At 43.7% G+C, this 12,708-nt stretch overlaps 1 protein-coding gene across 2 annotated transcripts in view; it reads left to right on the top strand.

The window, feature by feature from the left end:
- Nucleotides 1-1,531: 1,531 nt before the first annotated feature.
- LANCL3 (LanC like family member 3) overlaps nucleotides 1,532-12,708 on the top strand; it is a 36,749-nt gene continuing 25,572 nt past the window's right edge. The window contains exon 1 of one of the 2 annotated variants that reach the window (XM_028727408.2): nucleotides 1,532-2,559. In XM_028727408.2, the coding sequence (XP_028583241.1) occupies nucleotides 1,996-2,559 (564 nt within the window). In that variant the 5' untranslated portion in view covers nucleotides 1,532-1,995. The remainder of the gene's footprint in view (nucleotides 2,560-12,708) is intronic. The other variant, XM_028727409.2, reaches the window with a different exon arrangement.

Below are 12,708 nucleotides of genomic sequence, written 5' to 3'. Positions count from 1 at the left end.
AAATTTTCCAATATGCAAAAGTTGATTGTGCATCTTGCAATTGCATGCATGGAGTTTTATAGATGCAAGTGCATTTTCAAGTTTGAAGAGGTGTAAGGCAGGGTTTTCAGTTCAACCATGCATTGATGTTCTTTGCATTCTTCTGCTGGGTGCTGTTTTTGCTCGAAGCGAATAAAGGAAGACCTTCATTTTGTAAAGCAAATTTTGTTTCTTAAAAGTCTAGGGAGAAGATTAAAAGTGAAAACTAAGGGATGCTACTAAAAAGTAAACATATGCCTCTGGGAAACAGCTGTGTGTGTATGTGATGGTATGCATCTCTCTGGGTTAGGAAGAGTCATTATGTATGGGGCTCTCCCTGCCCACTATTGGAATGCAGCTCTTAACAGCTTTCCACTGGGATAATGTGGCCCATGCCTCCAATAAAGTTCCCACCACTCTTGTAAGTAGAGGTGAATGACATTTGGCACAAACCATCATGCATTTTAAAGGAGATACATTGTCCGTTAAGTTCTATATCTGCACTTCACTGTGAACCTTGGCAAATGCACAAGCTTAGCAGAGCCGAGTCAGATAACTTGTGAAGTACCGGTATTTATAGACAAATTGCCTTCAGGGGGAAAATGCTGGTAAGCTCATGCTTTTATCTAAATTTGCAACTTAAAGAAAATGTAATTGGGGAAAGGACACAAAACCAGGGAATAGGAACATAGTATGTGTTTTTGGCACTACCTAACACAGTTTTCTAAAACGAATGTCTCATAGCAAGCACTGCCAGACACTGTTGGCTGCAGTCAGTGAAAATCTGCTTCGACTTTACAGTTTCCTCTAATAACAGCAAGGTCATTGCCACTGTGGGTTCAGGAAGAGCTGCCTAGTGTAGCAGTTTGCAGAGGAAGTGCACCTGTGCTAGCAGTAGAGCTTCTCTTTTCTAGTACTGCATCTCCTCCGTTTGTTCTGTTCAAGATGAAATTCTTTGCCCTGTTCAAGTATTGTAATGTATTGCTGAGGATGAAAAGAAGCACAAAGGTATATTGACATGGAAATTAAACTGGCTGTGTGCATGCTTAGGTTACTATTACTTACCTCTTTTTGTATTGAAAACACATTTTTAAACATCTTAACACATTCTACATTAAAAACCATGGCCATCAAAAGTTACTTGTGAGTCCCAATACATTAAAATAGCAAGACGCCTTATCGCCCTCTAATAACAATAATTAAAAGTTTCCTCTTCCTAAAAGAAAAAAGAAAGGATGTGTTTCTTATTGGCCATGCTATATACACTGTGTGTGTGTGTACACGCCTCCACTATCCGAGCGGTATTTTGGCAGACTGCATGAAGCTCTATTAAAAAATCTATATAATGAAATTTGCACTCATTGATGGACGGGCGTGTGGGAGAGAGACAAGAATACAGTAAGCTTTGGAAAAGAGCTGTATATATTTGAAACAATGGCTCTCTCTTCCGCCGCCGCCGCCGCCCCCCCGCCTTGACACGCGCGCGCACACGACAGACTTCGGCGAGCAGGAACGGCGGTGGGCGGGGCGCCGTGGCGATGGGTGGCGCATTCTTGACAGCGGCGGCTCCTGCTGCTGCTGCTACTGCCAGGCGCTGAGGGAGAGCGGCCGCCTCTTCTTCACACCACAGAGGAAATAGCGGGAGGAGGAGGAGGAGGCGGGCTGCTGTCTCTTGCAGACAATTCAGGCAGGACTGGAGAGAGAGAGGAAGCGAAAGGCACGGGCAGAACATGCCAGGCGCCCTGGCGAAGAGAAGCCGCCTTGCTCAGGGCTGAGGGAAGAACTCCACGACCTGATAGTTCCTCCCTCGCCTCTCTGCTTCGAGCTCGGGAGTCGGACACACCTCCTCCCGGGGGCTCCGCTCGGCTTCCCGGCTGCGGAGCGAGCGGCGCCTCGGAGCCCCGGTGGGTGGGCGGGCGCGCCAAGAGCGCCAAGCGAGCCGCGCGCCTCGGGAGCCCGGCTGGGTCCGCGCCAGGCATGGAGAGCAAGCGCTGCTTCGCCAACCGCTTCGACGACTACAAGGGCAGCCTGCTGGCCGGGCAGGGCAAGGAGGCGGTGGCGCCCTTGGTGACGGCCACGGTGGACCGCATCCTCAAGGAGGTGCCCCCGCTGGGCGGCGCCGAGGCGGCGGGCGGGCTGGGCGGCTGCCAGGGCGGGCTGTACGGCGGCGTGGCCGGCGTGGCCTACATGCTGTACCACGTCGCGCAGTGCCCGCTCTTCGCGCCGGCCCGGGACTCCTACCTGCGCGCCGCCAAGCAGCTGGTGGACGCCTGCGTGCGCTACGAGGAGGACTGGGGCGACGCCGACGCCGACACCCGCGCCGCCTTCCTGCTGGGCGGCGCCGGCGTCTATGCCGTGGCCGCGCTGGTCTACCAGGCGCTCGGGCTGCCGGACTGGGCCAGGCCGCTGGGCAAGTTCCGCGAGCTGTGCGAGCTGTGCGCCCCGCTCACCTTCCTCGACTGCGGCTCCGACGAGCTCTTCGTGGGCCGCGCCGGCTACCTGTGCGCCGCCCTGGTGCTGAAGCAGAAGCTGGGATTGGAGGTAGCCTCGAGTCCCTGCCACGCGCCACACCCGCCCTTTGCCTTGCCTTAGCACAGGGGTTCCCAAACTTGTGGTTTTGGAACTACAACCCCCATCATCCATAGCTAGCAGGACCAGTGGTCTGGGGTGGTGGGAATTGTAGTCCAAAAACAGCTGGAGACCAAAGTTTGGGAAACCCGGCCTTAGTACTTCTTCCTTCCTTCCTTCATTTCCCTGCAGTAGGCATGTGAGCCTGGTGCAGCAAAACCTGCAGAGAGTCTTGTGGCACATTATAAACACATAAGCCTTCTTGGGCTAGAGTTCATCAGATCTGAGGAACTGGACTCTCATCCAGGAAAGCTTACACCAACATTAAAAATAATTGGCCTTTATAAGGTGCACCAAGGTTCTCTGTTGAGCTTTGGTGAAGGGTAAAATGACTTTCCTGGATGCAAGAGAGAAGGTATTGGCTTGTTTCCACGCAGGTCATCCCACTCTTTTGGGATGTTCTTTGCTCCTGCCTTCACAATTCTGGATGTGATATTTGATCTTTTTGTCTTTACAAACCACTGAAACTTGGTTCATGTGTTTAGCCTTGTAGAAATGGAAGGTGTGCAAGGTGCGTGCAAGATCATGCTCTGTTCTTGACTTTCCCATATTTACCCAAACTTGTAGCCCTTTAAAGATATTCTAACCTTGTAGAAGGCAGATGCTATCTTGAAACAGGTGTGTTTGTCTGAAAATCAGCAGCAATGGATTCAAATCACATGAAAGGGAATTCCAACTGAACATCAGGAAGATCTTTATGACAGTAAGAGCTGTACAACAATGAAACAGACTTCCTTGGAAGGTGGTGGACTCTCCTTCCATGGAGGTTTTTAAGCAGAGTTTGGATGGCCATGTATGATCTAGTTGAGATTCCTGCATTGCGGGGAGTTGGACTAGATGACCCTTGTGGTCCCTTCCATCTCTACAATTCTATTATTCCAAGCTCTATGCACTTCCAATTGATTTATAGACATTCTGATGTTCATAGGCATGTAGGTTGCTGGCAGAACTCGCTACTACACCCCCTTCCATGCACACACACATTTATTTGTTCTGTACTACAGCATACCTGTGAAGCAGGGATAGGGAACCTGTGACCCTCCAGATGTTGCCGTGCCACAGCCCCCTTCATCCCTGACCATTGGTCATGCTGACTAGGATTGATGGGAGTTGGAATCCTCACATCTGGATCCTTTAAAGGGTTTGTGGATAGTGTCTATATGTGTACAGGTTGAACTTATGTAGGTTTTGTGCAGAGGTTCAAGAGAACCCATGGTAGTTGGCGACAGGAATGGTGGGCATGATTCAACTCTTCCACGCTACATACCCATTTCTATATGATGATGAGTGCCTGAAAAGTCTTTTCCTTCTTACTAGAGGTTCTCTAGAATAAATAATTTGGTGTCTTCCAGCCTTAATTTTGTTGCCTTAATCTTGCTTCCCCTCCCTAATATCTTGAACGCAAAGGTGCAGTTGTTTCCTCCTCAAGGTGACAACATCTGGGACAGGGAAGGAATTGTGATCTCTTAAGCATTTTTGCATTTGCAACCCCTTATTTCCTTGCTCCACAAACAGGTGGATAGATATTCTGACCCAATATGGGGTAAGGGGCAAGGGGCTTCAGTCAGAAAAGCCAAGAGGCACAATTGCTCTAAAGCCTCAAAATCTGTTATCTGAAGGGTTTGTCTGGAGGCAAGCAGTGAAGAGTGCTTCAAACACAAAGGAAAAAGCTGCACAGTGAATTGGTTCCAGATATTTATCAGGGAAGTGTCTTTCAATGCTTCTTGAAAAATGCTTGGGGCTACTTCTCTTCCACCTCACCTAAGCAGCCCCTGGACTTTTTCATTGGTATAAGGGGGGGCAGTTAAATACTTAACTATCTGAGGTTCTGCACCCCTGACATAAAGCCTGGCTACACCCATGGACTTTTCCCATCTGGGCTGGGGCAACAACTCTTTAGCCTCTGTTGCAGAGATGGGGAATCTGTGTCCCTCCAAGTCTGGGACTGCAACTCACATAACCCTTCATGGTTGGACATACTGGCGGGTGCTGAGGAAAGCTGAACCACATCTGGAGAGTCACAGGTCCCCCATCTCTGTTCTGTTGGCTTGGGCTAGTATGTGTTTCTCAACTGTACCAGGTAGCCTATTCTTCTACCCCATTCTTGAGGGGAGAGTGATTATACTGGGAACACTTGGCTAACCTTTTTTTTTTTTTTTTTTTTTGGATGTAGAAATGGTGACTCACTGATCACTTTCACTTTTCTTCATCTCAGGGGCTCAATTTCAGCAGAAACCTAGTGTTACAAGGATGGAAGTTTCATATATAAGTAGAACTGACAGGCCATGGAGAGAACAGGATGTGAAATTAAGGGCATCTGGTTTTTGGTCTCTGAGCTGTGCTTTTCTGAAATAAGGGACATTGCTATAAATTTAGAGGTAGCCCTTGAAATATGGGATATCCATATTCAAATGTAGTTGTGGTATAAGTGATGTGAGAATCACCCTCTTGATATCACATGCTGAAATTACAAGATACAAGACACTGCGTTGTGATATACATGTTTGTTTGGAAATTCATCTTGTCTTGCTTCCTGATGTTTGTGTGTGCAGGATGAAATATTCTTAGTTTGAGAAGCACTCAATCAGTAATTCAGCTACTATTGTAAAAGTCAATTAGTTATATAAGAATCAACAAAGTTCACTTACACAACATCTTCAAATCTTTCTTGTTTAAATTTACTTTTAAGTTCTCTCCCACCACCATAAAAAAACTGACAGAAAGTGAATGAACACTAGGTTTAAAGTAAGTGTACACTTGTGCTATATATTATAAAGCTAAGTGTAGATCAGTTTAGGTTCAGATTTTGGTTTTGGAAGAAAGTGGTTTAGGGATAAGCGACTTCACAACAATTAACTACAGATTCTGCAGAAAGTTGGTTATTGGTTTCCATTATAATGATTAAGATTGTGTGTCTCCAAGTCATCATCAGTATTCCTGTTTACTATACCCTGCTCCCTCTCCTTGGATTCTATTTTATAGGAGGCTTGGTTATAAATAAATCAAATAATTCATTGGACACTTTATCCAGTTTATATCAACCTTTGTCAAAACAAAGGAGTGACTTCAGGAGGCTGCAGTCTAGCAAAACTAATAATAATAGTGTTCTTCTAGTTCATATAGATTGTTTTCATAAACCACTTTGAGTTTAATTCTTTAAAAAGTGACTAATAAATAATTGTGTGCATAGTATATAATAAAAGCATTGCCCTTTGCTTTAACAGTTTTTATTAACACAGCCACTTGCATGTTGGGTGCTGATTAATCAATTCCTCCCTCCTAACTTGTTGCTTTAGAGGAAGAAATAAATAGTGGAAGTTGCAGACCATGGAAATCATTACAAAGGCAGATTTAACACACATAATTAGGTTTAGGTTTTGTCTTTGGTATCTGGTGTGCATGACCATATTAACCAAACTATTCACTGACAATATTGCAAGAAATGTTTGCATATGTTTCCCCCCCAAAAAATATATGATGTTCTGTGACTAGACCTTAGACTAGGATGTGTGAGCTGCTTACTAAGATTTTCCCCATTTTCCAGCCACATAACTGCATTAATTTTAAATGGAAATTGCAGTTAATCCCACATATTGTTAAGAGCCGTTACTTCCACTTAGGACTCACAGCCCTAAGAATGTGGTCTGCAGGGGATTTGATTTTACATTGTGAGAAGGCTGAACATGAGAATTTATATTTTATTCATCTAAATTAGACATCCCATGTGCCATAATAGACTTTTTAATACCAATATAATTGCATTCACACCAGGGAATTGCACCAGCAGAACTGCTTCAATTTTGACAGCATAAAACCTCCGGTCTAGGGCAGCATGAAAAATAACTTTCTAACATTTATGACTGGTTTAAGTTACTGTACTGCTTATAGCATTAATAACATAATATATTTTATAACTGCAGCAATTTGCATCTGTAAATTTTAAGCAGCAGGAGCTCAGTGGTTTATTATTGGCAGTGTACATCATTAAGCCCAGTGTAGAGAGCCATTTTGCCCTTGAGCTAGTCAGGGGGCATGAGCAGTGCAGTGGCTCAGGAGGGGAGCCTGGTTAAGGGCAGTCCGAGCTTAAACTCACATTAGCCATTAATTCACTAGATAACCTTTAGATAAGGCTGTGTCTCTTTCCCTCGCCCAGCTCCCCTCCAACTGTAGTATTAGGATAGTGTTACTTACGGTACCTATCTTAGAAGGTAAAGATGACTGAAATAATGTGCCTTGAGTGCTTTGAGCACTATAAAGACATGTATCTACAACATTATCTGGCTCAGATTTCTCTGCAGGGTGGGTAGCCAATGTGGTGACCTCCATTTGTTGTTGAGCTACAGCTCCTGTCATTCCTGACTACAGACCATGTTCGCTAGGGCTGATTGGAACTTTTGTCCATCAACTCCAGAAGGATGCTATGTTGGCTGCCCATCTCTGGACAGCTTCCTTACAGTATCAGTAGGTACATAGTATGTTCTCCATCATGTGTAAAAGGCAAATGCTCCTTTGTTTTTTAACAATGGGTCAAACTAGGTGTGACATTTGCATAGCTGCTCTCCTCTGCCGCTGCCCCTGCACTTAATTGCATAGCTGGCATTGGAGCCTCAAGATGGATTGACACTGGTGGTGCAAGAGGAAGAGGGTGTTAACCCTTTGCCCCTGCTATAGTCCATATTGCAATAGAGGCCTTTTGAACCTACTATTCACAATGGGAGGAAAGCTGCTGTTGGCACCAGTCTATCATGCGTAGTTTGGCCATGTCTGTACAGATCTACCCTCCAACATTTCTCTGATAAAAATAGGGACATCCCATTCCATACCTTCCAACATTTCTCCTAGGAAAAAAGGGACGTCCTAAGGAAAAGCGGGACATTCTGGGATCCAGTCAGAAACCGGGACTCCTTCTGTAAATCCGGGGCTGTCCTTCAAAAATAGGGACGCTTGAAAGGGTCTGCAGGGGCCTGTTACCTAAAGCCAAAAAAGTATGCATCTCTTTCCCCATGACTCTGTCTCTTGGATGCATTGTATCTCCTTGCATGCCTACTAAATTTCCAGTGAGGAATATCTGTAAGTGATTATCCATCAACACAGTTCATTTTGGAATAATGAAAGTGTGGTTTTCTAGGCTTAATCCTCAAATGTAGAGGTTCTCAGTGGGAGTGAGGCTCCTAATGTTGACAGCCCTGCCTGACTTATCGCCCCCCGCCCATCACCCTTTCCTTTGGGGCTATGTTGGTGGCCATCACTGACTTATTGTGGGAGCAAATTCCATATTTTAACAATGTTGTGAGCCCAGTTCAGTGGTACAAATGTGACATGTTGGCTTTTACATGTTATTGTAATTATGACCAATCCTGTGGCTGCATGTTAATTCTATCAAAATTCATAATGAGAGTTGGTTAAATGAATGTTATGGGATTCCTCATTTCCTAAAAACTATGTTGTAAATATTTTTATAGCATACGATAAAACCCATTTCCTAAAAACTAGAAGAAATGTTAATTGAATTTTGGGTCACTTAAACTGAATTCTGTTTGACACTATTTAAGGTAGGACAGTTAGTATATGAAACAATAATTTCGATTTTTAGCAATATTGTAATTTTGCTGCCCACCTAACCTGCTGCCTGAGGAACATGTCCCCTTCCCCACTCTTAGATCCTGCACTGAGACCAGTTGAGAAAGAACAAGGAATTCGAAAAGCTAATCTTAACAGATGGTTTGTTGTCAAAATGAAGGGCTGGTATCCCAGGACGAAAGCTGATCATGAACAAATGCTCTAATTTTAGCAACTCTGTGGGAGATATTGCAGAGTTTAAAATACTGTATTAACATTTGAAAGTTTCATAATGGCATGCAAGGCACAAAGCCCAGTCTCTGCACACCCATTTGCAGCCACCTTTCCATAAAGCACCTTTAGGTTCTACTTTGCCACTTGTTAGTTTCAGCCCCAGAATGAAAGACTGACAGTCCTCGAAGGAGGTAACCTCAGCAGTCTTGCTCTGCATCACAAGAGAACAGCATGAAGAGAGGAGTACAGATTTCCATGCTGATTCTATTCTGCATACAGAGAGCACTTCAAACCTAGCACTCCCTCTGAGCCATATGGCTGCTACAGAAGCACCATTATACAATGTCACTTTATCACAGAAGTGCTGATATAGTGCTGCTGTCAGGATTTTTTTTTCCAGGATAGAAGATTAAGTACCAGAGCTCATAAAGTGTCAAGAGCACAATTTATTTTCCTTAAGAATGTGCAAGTGTGGCATGCAGATTCTAAAATTATAATACCCCCTAAAGAACTAAGCCGCTTCAAAAATTGTATACGTAGTACTGCTTGGTAGCATTACTGTTGTAAACTAAAATATTGTGCCTTTTGAGACAGAGGGCAAACATTTAAGTTAATTAAATATTACATGTACCTGTACAACCCTCCTTGTTGGAAGCCTGAATACCTATTGGAAGATGGATCCACCTGCGTGGTTGCCAAGTTGAGACCCTGCAAGGACTAGGGATGCATTGATCAACCTCTTCCTGCCCCACACCAATGTTGTGTGTACACATATATATAACTAATACACACACACACACACACACACACTGGTACACTACTAGTACATGCAGAAAATGAAACCAATGTCCAGCATTTTGTGCGCTGATTAGACAGAAGACTGAAATATTAGGAATCCATTCAATCCCTCATGCTGCTTCTACCCCAGGCCAAAATTATTCTGAATAGCTTTTATTCTGCATTCATGGATACTGATGTGCACCCATGCTTGTGCTTCCTGACTCTTGTGTACCAGGGACTGCGGAGGCCTGCATAATTCTCCTTGAGAATACAAGCCACAAGCTACAATTACTGAATGCAAATCTACTGTGCTTGTGAAAGATGAAAAGTTTTTTTAAAAAAAGAAAAAGCAGGCAAATGTCTTCAGTAGCTTGGAGGTATATTTAAAATTCAGCCATAATTAAACTCCATTCATTGTTTCTAGTCATCCAAATGCTTGCTGACATTCAGTTAATCTTATGCATGCTGTATTCTGCCTGAGCAAAATATAATCTTACATTAATTTAGTGAATTCAGGGATGCTAATCTGTCGAAGAATTACAATTCTAATTTCATATACAAAAATATTCTCAGCTAAGGAGTACAAAAATTTTGGGAGCCTGCACACACAATATGGCAAGCTTCTTTAATTCCCTTGAACATGTACTGTATAGTCTTATAACATATATTCTGGCAACAAATTGGACTATGTAACATCAGCCATACTATGAAGTGTTCATCCAGCTGTACATTCTCCAATGTGATCTATGCCATCACCTGTCAACAGTATCCTTCTGCTGTTTATGTAAGCCAAATAGGTCACTCTCTACACAAAACAGTAAACTGAAACAAATTAGACATTAAAAACAGCAGTATTCAGAAAGCAGTGGGAAACCATTTCACTTCGCTGAGCTTAAAAGTCACCCTGCTTCAATGAAGCAGCATCAACAAAGGGCCCCAGAATGAAGATGCAAAGTTATAGTTCATAATATTAAACCATATCTAATTTCTGGCTGTGCTGATGATCCACCAGTATGTTGCTGCTTTGAACAATGAGTCCCACATTGTTTGACTCTTGCATTTGTTTGAGCTCTGTCTTGGAAGGGGACAAGTTGGAAAAGGTAATTTTATATACAAAATGGAATGCACAGCCAGAGGAAAACCCATATCTCCCTCTGCACAGAACAACCCTCTAACCACATATCCCCAAGAGGAAACAGGAGAGTAGCTCATGATGAGGCCTTTATAGTTTCCTGGGAGTAGAGCTGCGGTAAATCCTCATGAGATCCCTACAGCTCTTCACCTGAGAAAAGGGTAGAGTAGATTTACCACTCAGAATGAAGGTTTTCCATACTTACATATGCAGGAAGTTGTTGAAGATCAACCAGTGCCAGATCTACAAATTTTGCCACTTTGGACAAAAGTCTGTACTGTTGCCCCTCTCTCCCTGATTGTGAATGCCACGCAACAAATTTTATGAAATAAATTCCATTTCTTGATTCACACATACTAATTGTATTTGAAAGAATGACTTGTCCTAATCTTATCAACAGAGTACTATTGTTGGCATCAAGAGACAATGGAGTGCGCCTCCAGGGGTGAAGTCAAACTGCTGCGTTAGAAGCACTGAAGTGACCTCCCCAGAGTGCAAGCCTGGGCAGTGTGCCTAGGGCTTGCTGATCAGAAGGTCAGCGGTTCGAATCCCCGCAACGGGGTGAGCTCCCATTGCTTGGTCCCGGCTCCTGCCAACCTAGCAGTTCGAAAGCACATCAAAGTGCAAGTAGATAAATAGGTACCGTTCCAGCGGGAAGGTAAACGGCGTTTCCGTGCGCTGCTCTGGTTCACCAGAAGCGGCTTAGTCATGCGGGCCACATGACCCGGACGCCAGCTCCCTCGGCTAATAAAGCGAGATGAGCGCCGCAACCCCAGAGTCATTCGCAACTGGACCTAATAGTCAGGGGTAGCTGCCCAGATGGCAAGACATTCCCACCACCACTCCGGCTTCACTGATGTGGCCCAAAGGAAAGGAAAGCAATATGTTTGGCACCAGCTTGGCTACAAGAATTGCAGAAGGAGGCGTACACTCCTTCCAGCAATTCTTCTTTCTTTCTTTTAGCTGTTTCAGCTAAAACAACAAGGAAGAGACTTCTGGCAATTCCAAAAAGTTAAAGTGGCATAAGCTTTCATGGGCCAAATTCCAGTTCCCCAGATGAATGAAGTATAACCATAAACTGGCAGGATTATATACACACATGGGTGGTGGAGAGGAGCAAGACTAGATGGAAATGAATTATTATTATTATTATTATTATTATTATTATTATTATTATTAATTATCCTGCCCATCTGGTTGGGTTTCCCCATCTACTCTGGGCGGCTTGCAACACAACACAACAAACCATCAAACATTAAAAAAACAAGATAACCTATACAAGCAACCAACCAATAAATCAACAAAAACCAATAACAATAATAACAATAATAAATAGTTTACAATTATATCCAAATGGAAGTATCCGCCAACCCCAATTTAATATTTAACCAACACCAACCCAACAAAAAATGAAACAGAGTTACCAAAATTAGAACCATTTAAAACATTTTAGCCAGTTGCCCCAACCCAGGCAGCAGCAAAAGAACAGTAATAATTGACACAAACAATTGGCAAGTCAATTTCTAGTAAGGTTGCCATGTTACTTGCTTGCAGCAAGATCTACCAAGTCTTGTAGCACTTCAAATAATGACCATGGCTCTGTGGTATAAAATAATTATATGAATTGTTTCACTGTGTCCTTTTAAGGCTCCTGTAACCAGAAGACCCTAAAATTATAATCATAGCAATTTCCCATAAACTCAAGAAGTGACATTTGAGATATGCCTTTCTTCCTTTCTTCCCCTTTTAGCTCCCTGCATGTTGATTTTCTATTCAAGCCTGGACTTCCTAAAGATTTTTCTGTTTAATATTTTGGCAGCTATTCAGCTGAAAAGCCCAGAATTGCATTCCTCTGTCTTTTCTACCCAATCTGGAGCAGCATTCGCCTTCTGGTTCTTCTTTTGGTTCTGCTCTATCTTGTCTACTATATTGCTTACTATGCTCATTCTTTTTGCCACATGCTGCCTGCATCTGTCCTTCTGGCCCTTCTCTTCTGGCTTTGTTTGTCCAGTCTCCCAGGCATCACCAGGCATCTGCTGTCTCCTCAGAGTGCCTCCTTTTCATTTGCAATCTATTTTCACATTCTGTTTTCCTGAGCTGCTCCAATATGTTGTGCTGGCACAGGGGAGCAGACCTGCAAATTGAAATTCAGCAGACTATTTTTGTAAGCGTCCCTTTGCAGACACAATGACGTGCATGCTAAAGAAGGGAGCTAAACAGCCAGCCAGTTGGTCCCTGGAGTTTTCTTCTTTTGAGTAACTCATGTGCCATCTTCTGCAAAGTGAAATTGGGGTGCGTGGGGCTTCCGGCACTTACTCCAGAATTGCCTTCCTGTGTGATTACATTACACATACCTC

The sequence above is a fragment of the Podarcis muralis genome, chromosome 4 (assembly GCF_964188315.1).
Source record: "Podarcis muralis chromosome 4, rPodMur119.hap1.1, whole genome shotgun sequence".
Taxonomy (NCBI): domain Eukaryota; kingdom Metazoa; phylum Chordata; class Lepidosauria; order Squamata; family Lacertidae; genus Podarcis; species Podarcis muralis.
The sequence above is the reverse complement of the archived record's forward strand: the minus strand, read 5'-3'. Positions and strand labels throughout refer to the sequence as shown.